The 14,528-nt window shown below is 41.8% G+C and overlaps 1 protein-coding gene across 2 annotated transcripts in view; it reads right to left on the bottom strand.

Annotated features, from left to right (window-relative positions):
• Nucleotides 1–14,528, bottom strand: part of dennd1b (DENN/MADD domain containing 1B) — a 117,864-nt gene that overhangs the window by 88,296 nt on the left and 15,040 nt on the right. For both annotated transcript variants that reach the window (XM_049587363.1, XM_049587364.1), the window contains exon 3: nt 2,325–2,368. In XM_049587363.1, the coding sequence (XP_049443320.1) occupies nt 2,325–2,368 (44 nt within the window). The remainder of the gene's footprint in view (nt 1–2,324; nt 2,369–14,528) is intronic.

Genomic DNA, 14,528 nt, shown 5'->3' with positions numbered 1-14,528 from the left:
GATCAGAGAGGCAGGAGAGCTGTTTAAACTCACTGGCTCGGCTGCTGTGTTGAGAGGTAGTTAGCCTACGCACATATTGTTGTCTTTTTCTCTATTTTTTTTCTAGTTGTCCTTTTTTTTTCCCTCTTCGGCCCATTGATGGGCTGCTGCAGTCATCTGTCCAGTAATCTGCTCCAGGACCTTTTCTGTGCTGTGGCCACTTTGGGAACAGAAGCGATATGTTGCATGTCTTGTTTTCTTCCTGTCAGATCTCTGGTCCTCTGTCATTCCTAGACTAACTAACTAAGCCACAGCAGTAGAGAGTAGGAGTCATGGAGTCATCACATGTTGGAGCAACAACACGAGGATGAGTCAACCTAAACTATCTACATCGTGATGTGCACAAGGTAGAGTTTCATACGCATATTATTACAGGCTGTGTGATTGTTTTGATCAAGTTGGATCTAGACTGTGGTTCTTTGAAGGTGAAGCCAGAGAGAAATAACAAAGACACCCTGCTGAGGTGGTGTATTTTTCAAAGGGTAAAGAGCAAGGCTTTTAAATAAAAGAGATATCAAATCAATTTGAATTATTCCAAAGATTTTTTGTTCCGCATACGTGCACGTTGTCCCCCTGGGACAGCAGATAAGACCTAATTGGCTTTAGGGATAATTTGGGTTTATGACAACTTGGGTTTTATTTCATCGTTTTGGCCATCATTTCTATTGGTAACGTTAACACAGCACTCACCAAATTAAAGTTACACCATCAAAAGAAGTTAGATGCGGCAACAACCATTTAATAAGCATTTAGACAACAGACTGAGAAACAAACTCTCAGGAGGAGAAAACTAGGGACGCACTGATATGACTTTTTATCTCCTGATAATAATTTCAGCACTTCAACTGAGGGTATCCACCCATACCAGGTACTAAACTGATACCACTGGTTTCTTTTTTCCCAAATTTAAATCAGTATACCTCAATACGTGTAACTTACTGGAATGAATTTTATGCAAGGTAACAAGAGGCCAGGGGTTGCTTTGGCACTGTAAACTGAAAGACATTTTTTATTTATTACCTCCACCAAGGTTATGTTTTTGGTTTTGGTTCGTTTGTCAGCAAGATTACCGAAAACTACTGGTCCGCTCTTCGTGAGACTTGGTGAAAGGGTGTGGCATCGGCCAAAAAAGAACCAAATAACTTTTGGAGCGGCCTCCAGCCTTACTTATGTTATTAACCTAAGTGGATCAGCCATTTCATAGCTGTATTAGCCTTGACTCCAATCTGCAAAAAAAAAAAAAAAAGTTTGTACATCCCATTACAGGTTAAAGACAGACTTCCTGGTTAAACTTTGCCCTACTGTACTTACTATAGTTGTGCACACACACAGTAAGGTGATATAGCAGAAAGTTTGGGTTGACTTACTGTCAGTTTTAACTCCAACTAGTTTGCAGTTTCGTTAATCTGTCTTGTTCTAAACTTGTTGGTAAGTTTGCAACCTGGGATTGTCAGTCTCCTGTGCTTCTTGCCCCGTCTGACTTTACTTGTAGCAATCCTTCCCACATCCCACCTACTTCACTGATGAGTACAATGTTATTACAATCAATAAAAAATGATAACCAAAGATAAAAAAATAAAACCCAAGTTGGAATCATCCTTTAAATCATGTCTTCATCAAAATGTGATTCTTGAACAATACAGCCTGGTGGGAGACTGAGGTGTATATAACCCTGCAACACTTACCTCTGACTGGTTTAGGGAGGAACATGGTGTTCCAAAAAATATTGCAAAACAGCTGCAGGTTTTGCTTTCAGATTGAAAATGAACCCGATAATGCTATAAATGTGAAACAATGGGAAGCAGACACAGTAGCACAATGAGAGAGAAAGCAAGAGATACAAACAGAAAGAGGGAGAGAGAGAGAGAGAGAGAGAGAGAGAGGGGAAAACAGAGGTGTGCATTCCTGTCACGGTTGCATGATAATTACTGATTCGTCGGTTATTGAAGACCTGCTCACTGCTTTTCATTACCAGCAACAGACGTACAATGAGACAGAGAGAGAGACAGAGAGGAGGAGGAGGAGGAGGAAGGAGAGAGAGAAGGAGAGAAAGCACTGATAGGGATGAGGAGGAGAGTGGTAGTGGTGGTGGTGGTGGTGATAGGTGTTGGGGGGAGGTTACCACAGGATGGCAGGGTGAGTGAGGGCATTAGGCAAGGAAGGGAGATAGGAGAGGAGGAGGAGGTAGAGGTTGTCTGTAACAGTGAACGAGAGAGGGAGAGAGATTTGGAGAGAGAGAGAGGAAGAGAGTGAGAAAAGAATGAAAAAGCAGAGTGTGTTCCAACCTGGTCTGTGTGGTCCTGGGGGAAGCTCCACAGCACGGTTGGATCTAGAGGTAATTGACAGACAGCATTAATCAGCGGGTGAGAAACACACCGTCTTCGCTAGCTGCCTCAGAACACATACATATTAATGAGAGGGGTGGGGGCAAGGGTGGCTGCTGCGAGTCTGTGCACACACACACACACATACACACACACTCTTACACTTATATGCTCACTTACACACACACATATACACACACATATACAGAGCAGCGCACAGTGAAAGACAAGAGAGAGTGAGCCTAGGCGGTATGTGCTGTAAATATGCTAATCTATATTCTCAGTGTAGATATGATAGCTTATATTATACACCAAATCATGCACGTTTATAAGAAAGTCATATCAGCACACACTCTAGTTTATTTGCTTAATTATTCCTACATTGATACAAGCCTAGCTGTTTGCTGGAAGCTAAAAGGGTTATTACTATAACAGGGGTTTGTGATTGTTTTTCCTCTCCTGTAAATAACATTAGTGACGACTGATTAAGCCAAATTGATTATTCAGTTTTTAGATGGACAGGAGATTAACCAATTCTGATGTTGTCTATTACAATTAAAGGCCCAGTGTGTAAGATTCAGGGGGATTTAGTGTTATCTCGTGGAGAGGATTGCAGATTGCAACCAGCTGAAACTTCTCCTGGTTGGAAATCGTTCCACGTTCATTGTTCAGGAGGTTTTTACCAGGAGCTGAATCATGTGCAGAGGTCTCCTCCTCTCCAAAGAAACAGACCAGGGGATTAAAACTCAAAAAAAAAAAAAAAAACCCCTCTAACTATGGTGGCCGAAGCAAAAACGCAAATGGCCCTATCTAGAGCCAGTGTTTGTTGTGTCTAAACTACTGTAGAAACATGGTGGTGCAACGTGGCCATCTCTATAAACAAGGACTCGCTCCCTATAGAGATACAAACAGCTTATTCTAAGGTAGCAAAAACACAATGACTCTTATTTTTAGGTGATTATACACCAAAGTAAACATACTTAATATATAAGATTTCCATTTCTGCCAATACATCTCCCTAAATCCTACACACTGGTCCTCCAATTCAGTCACCGAGTGAAAATCAAGAACATTATCTGGATGCAAACTCTTCACAATTGTCATTATAAATAAAATACTTTGGGGATTTGAACTGCTGATTAGACTAAATAGGAAAACTTGACAAAAAATTCTTGCTTTGGGGAGCTGTGATGGTTATTTCTCATTCATTTTGACATTTTATAGACTACATACTTAAATATTAATCAAAAAACTAACATAGGTTAATTACCAGTAAAGAAATCATTAGTTGCAGTCCTTGACAAACAAATATGGTTGTTGTTTTTTAAAGAGTTTGTTTCAAAAGACATTCAGAATGTGAATCAGGTTATCAGTGTTTTAAGTGAATAACAGAGACATAGACAACAACAAACACATGAGCGTACTGATAGTTTAATGCTATAGTGCTAAAGATGGGCATTGTTCATTAAAGATGGAGTTGGCCAACTGACAAAAAAACTAAACTGCACAAAACAAACATTTATTTTTCCTTAATAAGCAGCCAGTTTACTGTTGCCTTGGTGTCACTCTTGCAACGTGTTTCCAACTCTCTTAAAGCTTCCCGACCAAAACACGAGCCTCGCTTCTCGCAGGCTTATACCATGTGGTTGAAGAGGAAGCAGCCACCGAGCCATAGCCTGAACACAGGGGTCTCTGGTAAACATGGCTTCCACAGCTCCAAGGTCACCCTGTGACCTCAACAGGAACAGCAAGGGTTTGAAGAGATGAGCTCTCGCATGCCAGGTTCACTGTCATGGACATACAAAAAGCCTACAGGCTCATGAACACACCCCCACCTCTGTCTAAACAACGCTGACTGAGAGAAAGTGAATCTGGAAGTACCAAACCTTTTGATAGCTTGAATATATCAGTCAGAAAAACAATAACTGAGTTCAACAGGATGTTGGTTAAATCCCTTAACTAAAGATGTATGACCATTTTAACACAGGCTAAATGTGGGTCTGATCCTGCCCTACGCATATGCCCAAAAAGATTAATGTAGACATTTATAAAGCCAGAGAGGAGGACCCCTACCTCAGTAAAGAGGGCATGCAATAACATACAATGTGTAGAGTAGCTTCATGGCTAACACACCAGGCTGCCTGAGAGAAAGAGGCATACAATGGACAAACGGATGACAGGAGGCAGCAGAATCCATCATGCCTTACATAATCCTGTTGGATAATTTCATGGGCCCCATCTTGAAAAGAGCGACACAAAAAAAAAGCAGCAGAGCTCAAAGCTCTACACACCAACTCCGACCCCTCCTCCCTTCTCCCTACCCTATGATCTGCCACAGTTAGGGCTATTTTATGCTGATTTACTGGGTGAGAGGATGGGAACTGCTGCTGGAGTGTGATACAGAGCAGAAGAAAAGGGGCAGGAAGGGAAGAGGGTGGGGGGGGGGTTTACTGTTTGTAACTTTTGGGAGCCATGCCTACTTTCTGTTGTGACTGACCAGGTGTGTAAAGGTATGAAAATATGAGGAGCTTCAAATCTCTACTTTGCCAGTGTCCATGTACACGGCTGTCTCTTGGTTGACAGTACAGGAGGAGTGTGACTGAATTCAAGATCAAGTTCTAATTGTGGCTGCAATACATACTGCATGTGCCAATTTCTCCACAGCAGACATTTTAACTTGTTGGGCAGGAAAAGCACAGGTGACAACCTGTAGCTGCATGCTACATGTAAATGAAATCATTTATTTCAGTAGCCTTAAATTTATCTCTTGTATCAGTTATTACTAGGGCTGGGGGAAAGAAATCGATACAACATAGAATGTCAATATTTTTGTGTGACAATATCGCATCACCACACAGTCCCAAGTATCAATTTTTTTTATCATATAAATTACCAATATTGCAAATACAAATTAAACTTTAGGTATCCTACTAGAATGATATAATCAGTTGCTTTTTCAGTCCACTAAATACATTTTGCGTCGGGGGGGGGATAAAACAGACACTGACAAAGTTTTCTTTTGGGGACATAATTTACAGTTTGTTTTTTTTTTGTTGTTGTTGTTTTAAAAAAGACAATAAACCGCAATACATATACATATATATATATATATATATATATATTTATATATATATATATATGTATGTATTTTTTTATATATATATATATATATATATGTATATATATATATATATATGTATATATATACATATATATATATACAGTACAGGCCAAAAGTTTGGACACACCTTCTCATTCAATGCGTTTTCTTTATTTTCATGACTATTTACATTGTAGATTCTCACTGAAGACATCAAAACTATGAATGAACACATGTGGAGTTATGTACTTAACAAAAAAAGGTGAAATAACTGAAAACATGTTTTATATTCTAGTTTCTTCAAAATAGCCACCCTTTGCTCTGATTACTGCTTTGCACACTCTTGGCATTCTCTCCATGAGCTTCAAGAGGTAGTCACCTGAAATGGTTTCCACTTCACAGGTGTGCCTTATCAGGGTTAATTAGTGGAATTTCTTGCTTTATCAATGGGGTTGGGACCATCAGTTGTGTTGTGCAGAAGTCAGGTTAATACACAGCCGACAGCCCTATTGGACAACTGTTAAAATTCATATTATGGCAAGAACCAATCAGCTAACTAAAGAAAAACCAGTGGCCATCATTACTTTAAGAAATGAAGGTCAGTCAGTCCGGAAAATTGCAAAAACTTTAAATGTGTCCCCAAGTGGAGTTGCAAAAACCATCAAGCGCTACAACGAAACTGGCACACATGAGGACGGACCCAGGAAAGGAAGACCAAGAGTCACCTCTGCTTCTGAGGATAAGTTCATCCGAGTCACCAGCCTCAGAAATCGCAAGTTAACAGCAGCTCAGATCAGAGAGCAGATGAATGCCACACAGAGTTCTAGCAGCAGACCCATCTCTAGAACAACTGTTAAGAGGAGACTGCGCGAATCAGGCCTTCATGGTCAAATAGCTGCTAGGAAACCACTGCTAAGGAGAGGCAACAAGCAGAAGAGATTTGTTTGGGCCAAGAAACACAAGGAATGGACATTAGACCAGTGGAAATCTGTGCTTTGGTCTGATGAGTCCAAATTTGAGATCTTTGGTTCCAACCGCCGTGTCTTTGTGAGACGCAGAAAAGGTGACGGATGGATTCCACATGCCTGGTTCCCACTGTGAAGCATGGAGGAGGAGGTGTGATGGTGTGGGGTGTTTTGCTGGTGACACTGTTGGGGATTTATTCAAAATTGAAGGCACACTGAACCAGCATGGCTACCACAGCATCCTGCAGCGACATGCCATCCCATCCGGTTTAGTTGGACCATCATTTATTTTTCAACAGGACAATGACCCCAAACACACCTCCAGGCTGTGTAAGGGCTATTTGACCAAGAAGGAGAGTGATGGAGTGCTGCGGCAGATGACCTGGCCTCCACAGTCACTGGACCTGAACCCAATCGAGATGGTTTGGGGTGAGCTGGACCGCAGAGTGAAGGCAAAGGGGCCAACAAGTGCTAAACACCTCTGGGAACTCCTTCAAGACTGTTGGAAAACCATTTCAGGTGACTACCTCTTGAAGCTCATGGAGAGAATGCCAAGAGTGTGCAAAGCAGTAATCAGAGCAAAGGGTGGCTATTTTGAAGAAACTAGAATATAAAACATGTTTTCAGTTATTTCACCTTTTTTTGTTAAGTACATAACTCCACATGTGTACATTCATAGTTTTGATGCCTTCAGTGAGAATCTACAATGTAAATAGTCATGAAAATAAAGAAAACGCATTGAATGAGAAGGTGTGTCCAAACTTTTGGCCTGTACTGTATATATATATATATATTTTTTTTTTTTGTTTGTTTGTTTTTTTTTAAAGATTTTTTTTGGGCATTTTTGTTTTTAATGGACAGGACAGGTAAGCGTGAAAGGGGGAGCAAGAGAGGGGGGATGACATTCAGCAAATGGCCACAGGCTGGAGAACCACAATATATTTTATCACAATACTCATCTTATTGCAACATGTTTAAAATCGCAATAATATCGTATCGTGATAATATCGTATTGTGGATCCTCTTTCCACCCCGTAGTTATTACAGTATGATAAAAAGCTTCATGTCCCTAATTTAGGTAGCCATTCTAATTAAGTAGTACTACGTTTTAGTTGTATTTACTAGGGCTGCAGGATATGCAACAAAAAAAATTATGTTGCAATTATTTTGACCGATATTGTGATTGCCATGTGAGTTGCAACTTGGGGGGGGGATGGTCAAACCAAAAAGGATAACATGATTTTTGCTGGGGTCTGTAACAAACAGGTGCATCCCCTTATGTCTGGAATATGAGTCAGAGGCTAGAGAACCTCTGTAGCACCACAATACTTGATTTTTAATGGTATGTTGGGACACACTGTACCATAATCACTTCCTGTGTCACCTCCTGTGATGTGGATATTGCAGTTGGCCATATTGGTATTTTGATAATTTTCGATTAGTTGTACAGCCCTAGTATTTACTATGAGATAAAAAATAAAGGCTGAGAAAAAGATGGAGGGAAAATATCAGAAAATAGTGAAAAATGTCTATCAGTGTTTCCCAAGGCCCAAAATGACATCCTCAAATGTCTTCCTTTGTCCAAAACCCAAAGATATTAGTTTTTTGTCATAGAGGAGTAAAGACACCAGATATTTTTTTTTTCTTAAAAATTTACTCAAACAGATGAATCTATTATCATATGAGTTGCCGATAACAAAATAACTAACATACATGTTACAGTCCTTCTTTGGGTCATGTATACCATGCATGAAAGCTCTGACAGTAGACAGATATAAGATCATGTCAAACATTTCATAAGGGTGGACTGGGTGTGTGTGTTCAATTCAGTACTGAGTCACACGGAGGGAGAGTGGTGTAGAGGGAGAGAGAGAGGCATGAATACAGAGAGCACAGAAGGCAGAAAACAGTGAGCTGTAACAAAACAGTGAAGGACATGTGAGAACTTCAGAGCACTACCAAAGACCTTCCTTTATCATTCATATCTCCTCTCTCCTCTGCATCCTGTGTGCACTCTCCTTTCCAACCAACAGGCTCTTATTCTTTCTGTTCAACTCCACCTCCACATTTCTCTGCCAATCATTTTACCTCTTGTTTCTCTTTTGACAAATTTCTCTCTTTCTACCACTTCTGCCTCATTTCTAGTCCTTCTTCTCTCCTCTCTGTTTCCCATGCTTGCCTCATTTTTTCTATTTCTTCCACAACCTTTCTTTCTCTTCATCCCGCCCTCCCCTGCAGATCTCTGTCCTCTTCACTTCTGCACCCCCCTCCTTATTTTTTTTTTCACTCTTTTGCTTTCGTATACCCCTCCCTTCGGACGTGCTGGGCGTGTGGTGGACGCAAGAGGGGGCCTGAAGGGGGTTAAGGCTGAAAGTTGAAGGTTACAGGGGTGAAGAGGACCCCTGCTGCTCCGCCAGGGGACACAAATGTCACCATGACAGATCCTGCACCGGTTAATCCACCCTCCCCTTTTACACACACACACACACACACACACACACACACACACACACTAGAGCTCTGTGGCTCTGGCCAAAAAAACAGAACAATTAATTTCTGAATACTGCAACTGTCAACTAAGAAATATGCAAAATAAAAAGCCTGTACTAAACCATTTTCTTTTCGGCACATAAAAAATACTTGAGGTGCAAATGACATACTCATAATTTTCTTCTGTTTGAATGTCGTCAAACATGTTTCATTACTTGCTTTGCAAGGCACGGATTCTGGACAGCCATGAGTCCACAGTAAATACATTTCTGTCTGCAGCCTCTGTGGGATCTTGAATTTTCAAAACACAGGCTGTGAATTTTACAAGTGCATTGTACGAATGTTTTGGCTTGCTCACAAGGTCATAAAACATGCTCTGCATGCAACAGACAAGTAGGTAGCTGTCAGTTACATTAAAAAATGACAAAGTTAGAGACCGAGGTGCTCTGGAGGACACCGGCAAAGCAAGCATGAGCACATGAACACATATAGAGCTCATAACAATGTCTATATCTCTATAAAGAGCAGAAATGCAGTGCCCTGTCCATAGCCACTCAAATAAGTTTTGACAAATGCTAATATGCAGTGACTACATCGTAGTGTTTGACTTTCTTAGACTAATCGACCACTTCCTGCTCTTTCGTTACACCTGCCTACACTGCCTGCCACCTGTTTGTCCATACATATGTCTTGCAAACCACACTGCCTGCATGAGGCACTGCTTTGCTAAACATCCTTTCCATCACCTATCTCCAAAAACTGATTCAGGATGTGTTTATTATATTCCCTACAGTTGACAAAATCTATAAAGAGCTGTTGTACAACAGTATAAAACATTCAAGTTGATGTGACACCAGTGGTAACGAGAGTGACAAGGGGAAAACAACCAATAGCATATTTCACCCTGGTGGAGTGTAAACAGATCCAGTGGGTGAGAATTGAATTGAAATCACCTATCCAGAGTTAGATTCCTCCATTCACACCCCAGGAAATGGAGGTGGGCAAATGTGACAAAAAGCTCATGGAGTGACCGTTGGCCCCTGTTTGCAAAGTGCACATGTGTCTGCACACAAATGCGTGCGTGTTTACAGATAGATAGCAAGTGAATATTTACTGTACAGTTGCATGTCCATTGATCTCTGAGGGCTTCAAGCGTGGCTGACCTCCAAGTCACGATGGGGGCAACATGCGGGAAGCCCCTGAGCCGTGACACAGATACTGGGGAGAGGGGGGGCAGTGGTGGTAGATATGGTGAAAAATCAATGTTTCGGCTTTTCCTGAGACGCCCGTCTTTAAAAGTCAGAGGAGAGGAGTAAGTGAGGAGAAAGGAGGGTTAATAGGTGAAGGGTGCTGGGAACTGAGAGCGGGGCAACAGGGAAAGAGTGGGAGGAGGAAGGATGAGGTGAGGGAAGAAATAGATGGGTTGCCTAAGAGTGGGAGGTAGAGCTCTGTCTCTCCCAACTGACACTTCCTTCCTACCTACTCAGGTGGATCCTTTAAACGTGATGGGATTAAACAGAATAAATTAGCAAGATATATGTTCACCGAAACATGAGAGACCAGAAATAAGCCTACTCCTTCCACTCTTATTTCTTCTATTCTCTACATAAATCTACTGGCACTTCCAAGTAGGCTAAAAATGAAAAATGCTGGCATCTTCATCTTGGCAGAAATCTACGCTTCTTGGGATTTCCAAGTAGGCTAGAAAGAAGCTGTTGGCAGAGGATGTCATTGCTAATGCTGCTGGCTGGAAGAGAAAAAGTTGGCGCATCGCACTAGTGTGTCAGATACCTCACACTGTCCAGTGCCGCATGGCAAGTTATTCAACTTTAAGCCATTTTGTCACTAAATTAAAAAATTAGAGCTTACTTTGAATGACGTAAGGCTTTATAAAAATAGCCTTTGCAAACTGGGGAAAAGCATATGATAAACATGAAATACACCCACAGTGCAGAGGCCTATGTTTGAGTTTCTATAGGATCACCTTGGCAGCTCAATAACAGTGGCCTGAATGCACGGTGCTGGCTTTAAGACTGAGAGAGATTTCAGTAAAACACAAAAAGATCTAACCCTAAATCCAGTGTGAATACACATTTAGATGAAAGCCTCTCGTTTATAATTCTCTATACTATGTGAATCAAACGCAGACTTAGAGCCCTCATGGCCATCCAATGTTCTAAAGGCATAAAAAATGCACTTTTTTCACCTTATTCCATGAACGACTGAATGTGTGTTGTGAGTGAATAGGGGGCCTGTTTGTTAAGAGAGGCCAAATCCCATATGGTGAACAGCAGCTCCTCTGGTGAGAAGAGAGGCTGTGAAAGCCACCGGCAGCCCCTCTCCTCCATCCGTGCTCCGGAGATGAAGGGATGTAGCGCCTGCCTCTCCTTGTTCCTCCTTTCTCTCGCTCCCTTTGCCTCCTCTCCTCCCTCTTTCTTGGCCAGGGGTTAAACTGCTGCACTCTAACCTCCTTGGCAGTGATTTCATTCACTCCGTTTCTCTCGCTCGCTCTCTCATCTCTGAGAGAGATTTATTTCACAGTATGTAGTGGATTAGGCCCCCCTCGTACGCCCTCGGACAAAAGCATTGTTTTAGCAACTAGCCTGTTCGCTGTAACGGGAGGAAGCTACAGCTACTAAGCATCCACAATACGGCCATTGTGGACACAGGGCTGGAAGGACCCTGCCTCGGAGGCCGTCTAGACTTTGAGCCTGGGCCGATTGGAGAAACAGAGGGAGAAAATCCCATCAGGCAGTGGAGTGAAAGTTAACTAAGGTAACCTGCTGTGAACCTGATGAAGATGTCAAGCCAACATATGGTAAAAAATGTCTATTGTCAGAACAAGAAGCTTTCTTTCCTCCGAGGGAGGGTACGGTGGAGGAGGAGGAGACGAGGGGTGGCTAAAGAAGACTAAGGGGGGTTGCACAACCTAAAGGGAGGAATAACTGTGGTGGTCATCGTTTTACTTCTGGATCAGTAGCCTTATTCTGGCCGGGAGGAGGCCCAACCCCTACACTCACAATTAAAGGAATAAGCAGATTAACTGGCATCTTTCAAAGGCCAGCAGAAAGAAAAACACACTCACACACGTTTAAAACATTTTTTTTTTCCCCTTTTGCCTATCCAGTCTCAGACTGCACACTGCAAATGGCATTACATTTCATGCTGATTTAGTGGGCAGAGGTTTTCAGAAAGAAAAACTTCTTAAACGATGATATGGTCCTTAAGTTTACTAATTCTGATTGGTCACACTATGTTGTTACAAATGAGGACTGGGGACTGACGCGAATAGTAAAAGCATTAGGTTAGTCAAAATCTACCTGGATTAAATTGGAGTTTGACATTTAATTGATGTCTGTAACTTGAAAATGCTGATACAACACATTCTATAGGGTATAAAATTTCTTGTAAAAGGTAAAAGCACATGCATCATCACATTGGTCTAGTTTAGGTCTGGAAATAGGTCTAAATTTGCAAAAGGGGGATGCATTTTAATTCCAATGCTTGAAAATTTGAATAAAACAAAAAAGAAAACAACCTCTAAGGTAGAACCTCCTTTACCAGCCAAAAAATCAACTGGCAGGCTTCACATGTGAGAGATGCTGGCCTGGGGGATTTCTAAGCCATTTCTAGTGCTACATCTGAAAAAAAGATAAACAACAGCCTCAGCCACTGGAAGGAGAAGAAAGAAAGAGCTGCATGGAGATGATGTGACCCTATTAATGCCACATTAGTTGTTCCGTCTTCCCAGAAAAATTGCTTCAGTGGGATGAGCTGAGAGAGAAAGAGAGAGACGGAGAGAAGAGGTGGAGAGAAAGACAGAAAGAGAGAAGTGAAAGCGATACTGTCTCCAGGCTAGCTGGGATGCAACCCAATTTCACAGCTTCACGAATGAGTGGCACAGCATATGGATGCAACCTTTGTGACAGCCTCTGTGTATCACCACATATCAGCGCTGATATTCCCAGTCAGATTCCATACTGGTCCAACATTATGTCAAACACTGGCTCCGCATGACTGCATCTTCAACACAGCCCACAGACAGCATGTTTGTTGGGGGGGGGGGGGGGGTGTTAGCCTCCTAAGCTAAGGAAAACAAACCAGTATCTCCCTAGACAGACTACTCTCCAACTCTTTCTACGCTGCATGATGCTCAGTTGCTGCAGAATAACAAAATCAAATGCTTACATTAAAGCAGTAACGTGCCCTTACATCTGAGATATAACCTGAAATGTGAGGTATGACCCAGATATTTATCCAAACAGAAAGGGGGAAAGGAGGGTGGGCTGCAGAGTTGTTGCAACAGCACAAGTTAATAGTGATGATTCCATCTCTGGTTGTTGGCTGGTTAGCTTAAACACCAACATTTCGTCACATAATTGCATACTTCTCTCCATATGGTCCAACCATCTGCCACGGTCAAAAAACAACATCTATATAAGCCCAGTAAATTAATAACTCTATTATTAAGCTCATATGCATAAAAACACATGAATGTAACCTGTGCTAAGAGCTAAGTTAGCTTTAACTCTACTACGAACCATGTAGACTATTTACTTCGTTATTTATGACTGTAAAAGGAGCTGTGCAGACTCCATATTGTTCAGTGTGGTCTCATGTGACAGAAACGGCTGTGTGATAAGTCTGTCAAAAATGTTGTTTTTGGATATACAACTTGAAAAGTTTTAAAATTCTGGTGATCAGGTCATTGTCACTCAATTACACGTGCTTCGGGGAGAATTCCTTTTCTTGTCTTGAGGTGGTGGTTGCAGCATCAGAGAAAACACTGTGTGTAGCACAGCAGCTCCTTGAGGTGTGGAGAGGATCGATCTCAGCTAATGTCATATGGCACAGCACCCAGAGGCAGCTGTGTGGTGCTGATGACAGTGTAAAGCCTTGCCTTTGGCGGCTACATGCTTGGTGCTGCCGAGCTATGATTTGAAGTTCACATGCAAAGGCTGACAGACAGACAGCTCTCAGTCAGGCAGTCAGTCAGTCAGCCAATCTTTCCACAGGGATGACAATACATCTGTATCCGTTAAAAGCGTACAATAGTGCCTAATCCTAAACACATTCGCAGGGGTCTCAGCGCTCTGCAGGACTGATGGACGAAATACTGACAGAAAAATACACTATGAACCCACTGAAACTCTCTCACACAGACACACACACATACATACTCACCCTCACTTCCTCAAAATGTAACTGGCCTCAGCAAAAAAGTAGAAGATGTCAAGTTTTGGAGAACCATAACTAAAGAGATAATCTGGGATGGCCATTTGAAGACAAAAGGCCCTTGCAGTCCAAAATATTTAACCATTGTTTATCCACTACCATCCTTTGCTTTTCTCCAGTTTAATCATCAGTTAAATGAAGTCAGGGTTGCAAGTAGTTAGACAAACTGACTAAATGTTATAATAATATCTGTGTTTACAGAGGCCGACTGGTTCATTTCACTGTGCTTCATCACCATGCTTCCTCTTGGTCTCATGGGAATCTGAAAAGTGGGTTTAGCAAACAAGTGATTCAGCAGACAGGACTTGGCTAAGACATATCAACAAAACTACACCCATTTTCACACACAAACCCCTGTTTGATGTGGGTCAGTAA

This window comes from Epinephelus fuscoguttatus, linkage group LG10 (genome assembly GCF_011397635.1).
Source record: "Epinephelus fuscoguttatus linkage group LG10, E.fuscoguttatus.final_Chr_v1".
In the NCBI taxonomy this organism is placed as follows: Eukaryota; Metazoa; Chordata; class Actinopteri; order Perciformes; family Serranidae; genus Epinephelus; species Epinephelus fuscoguttatus.
The sequence above is the reverse complement of the archived record's forward strand: the minus strand, read 5'-3'. Positions and strand labels throughout refer to the sequence as shown.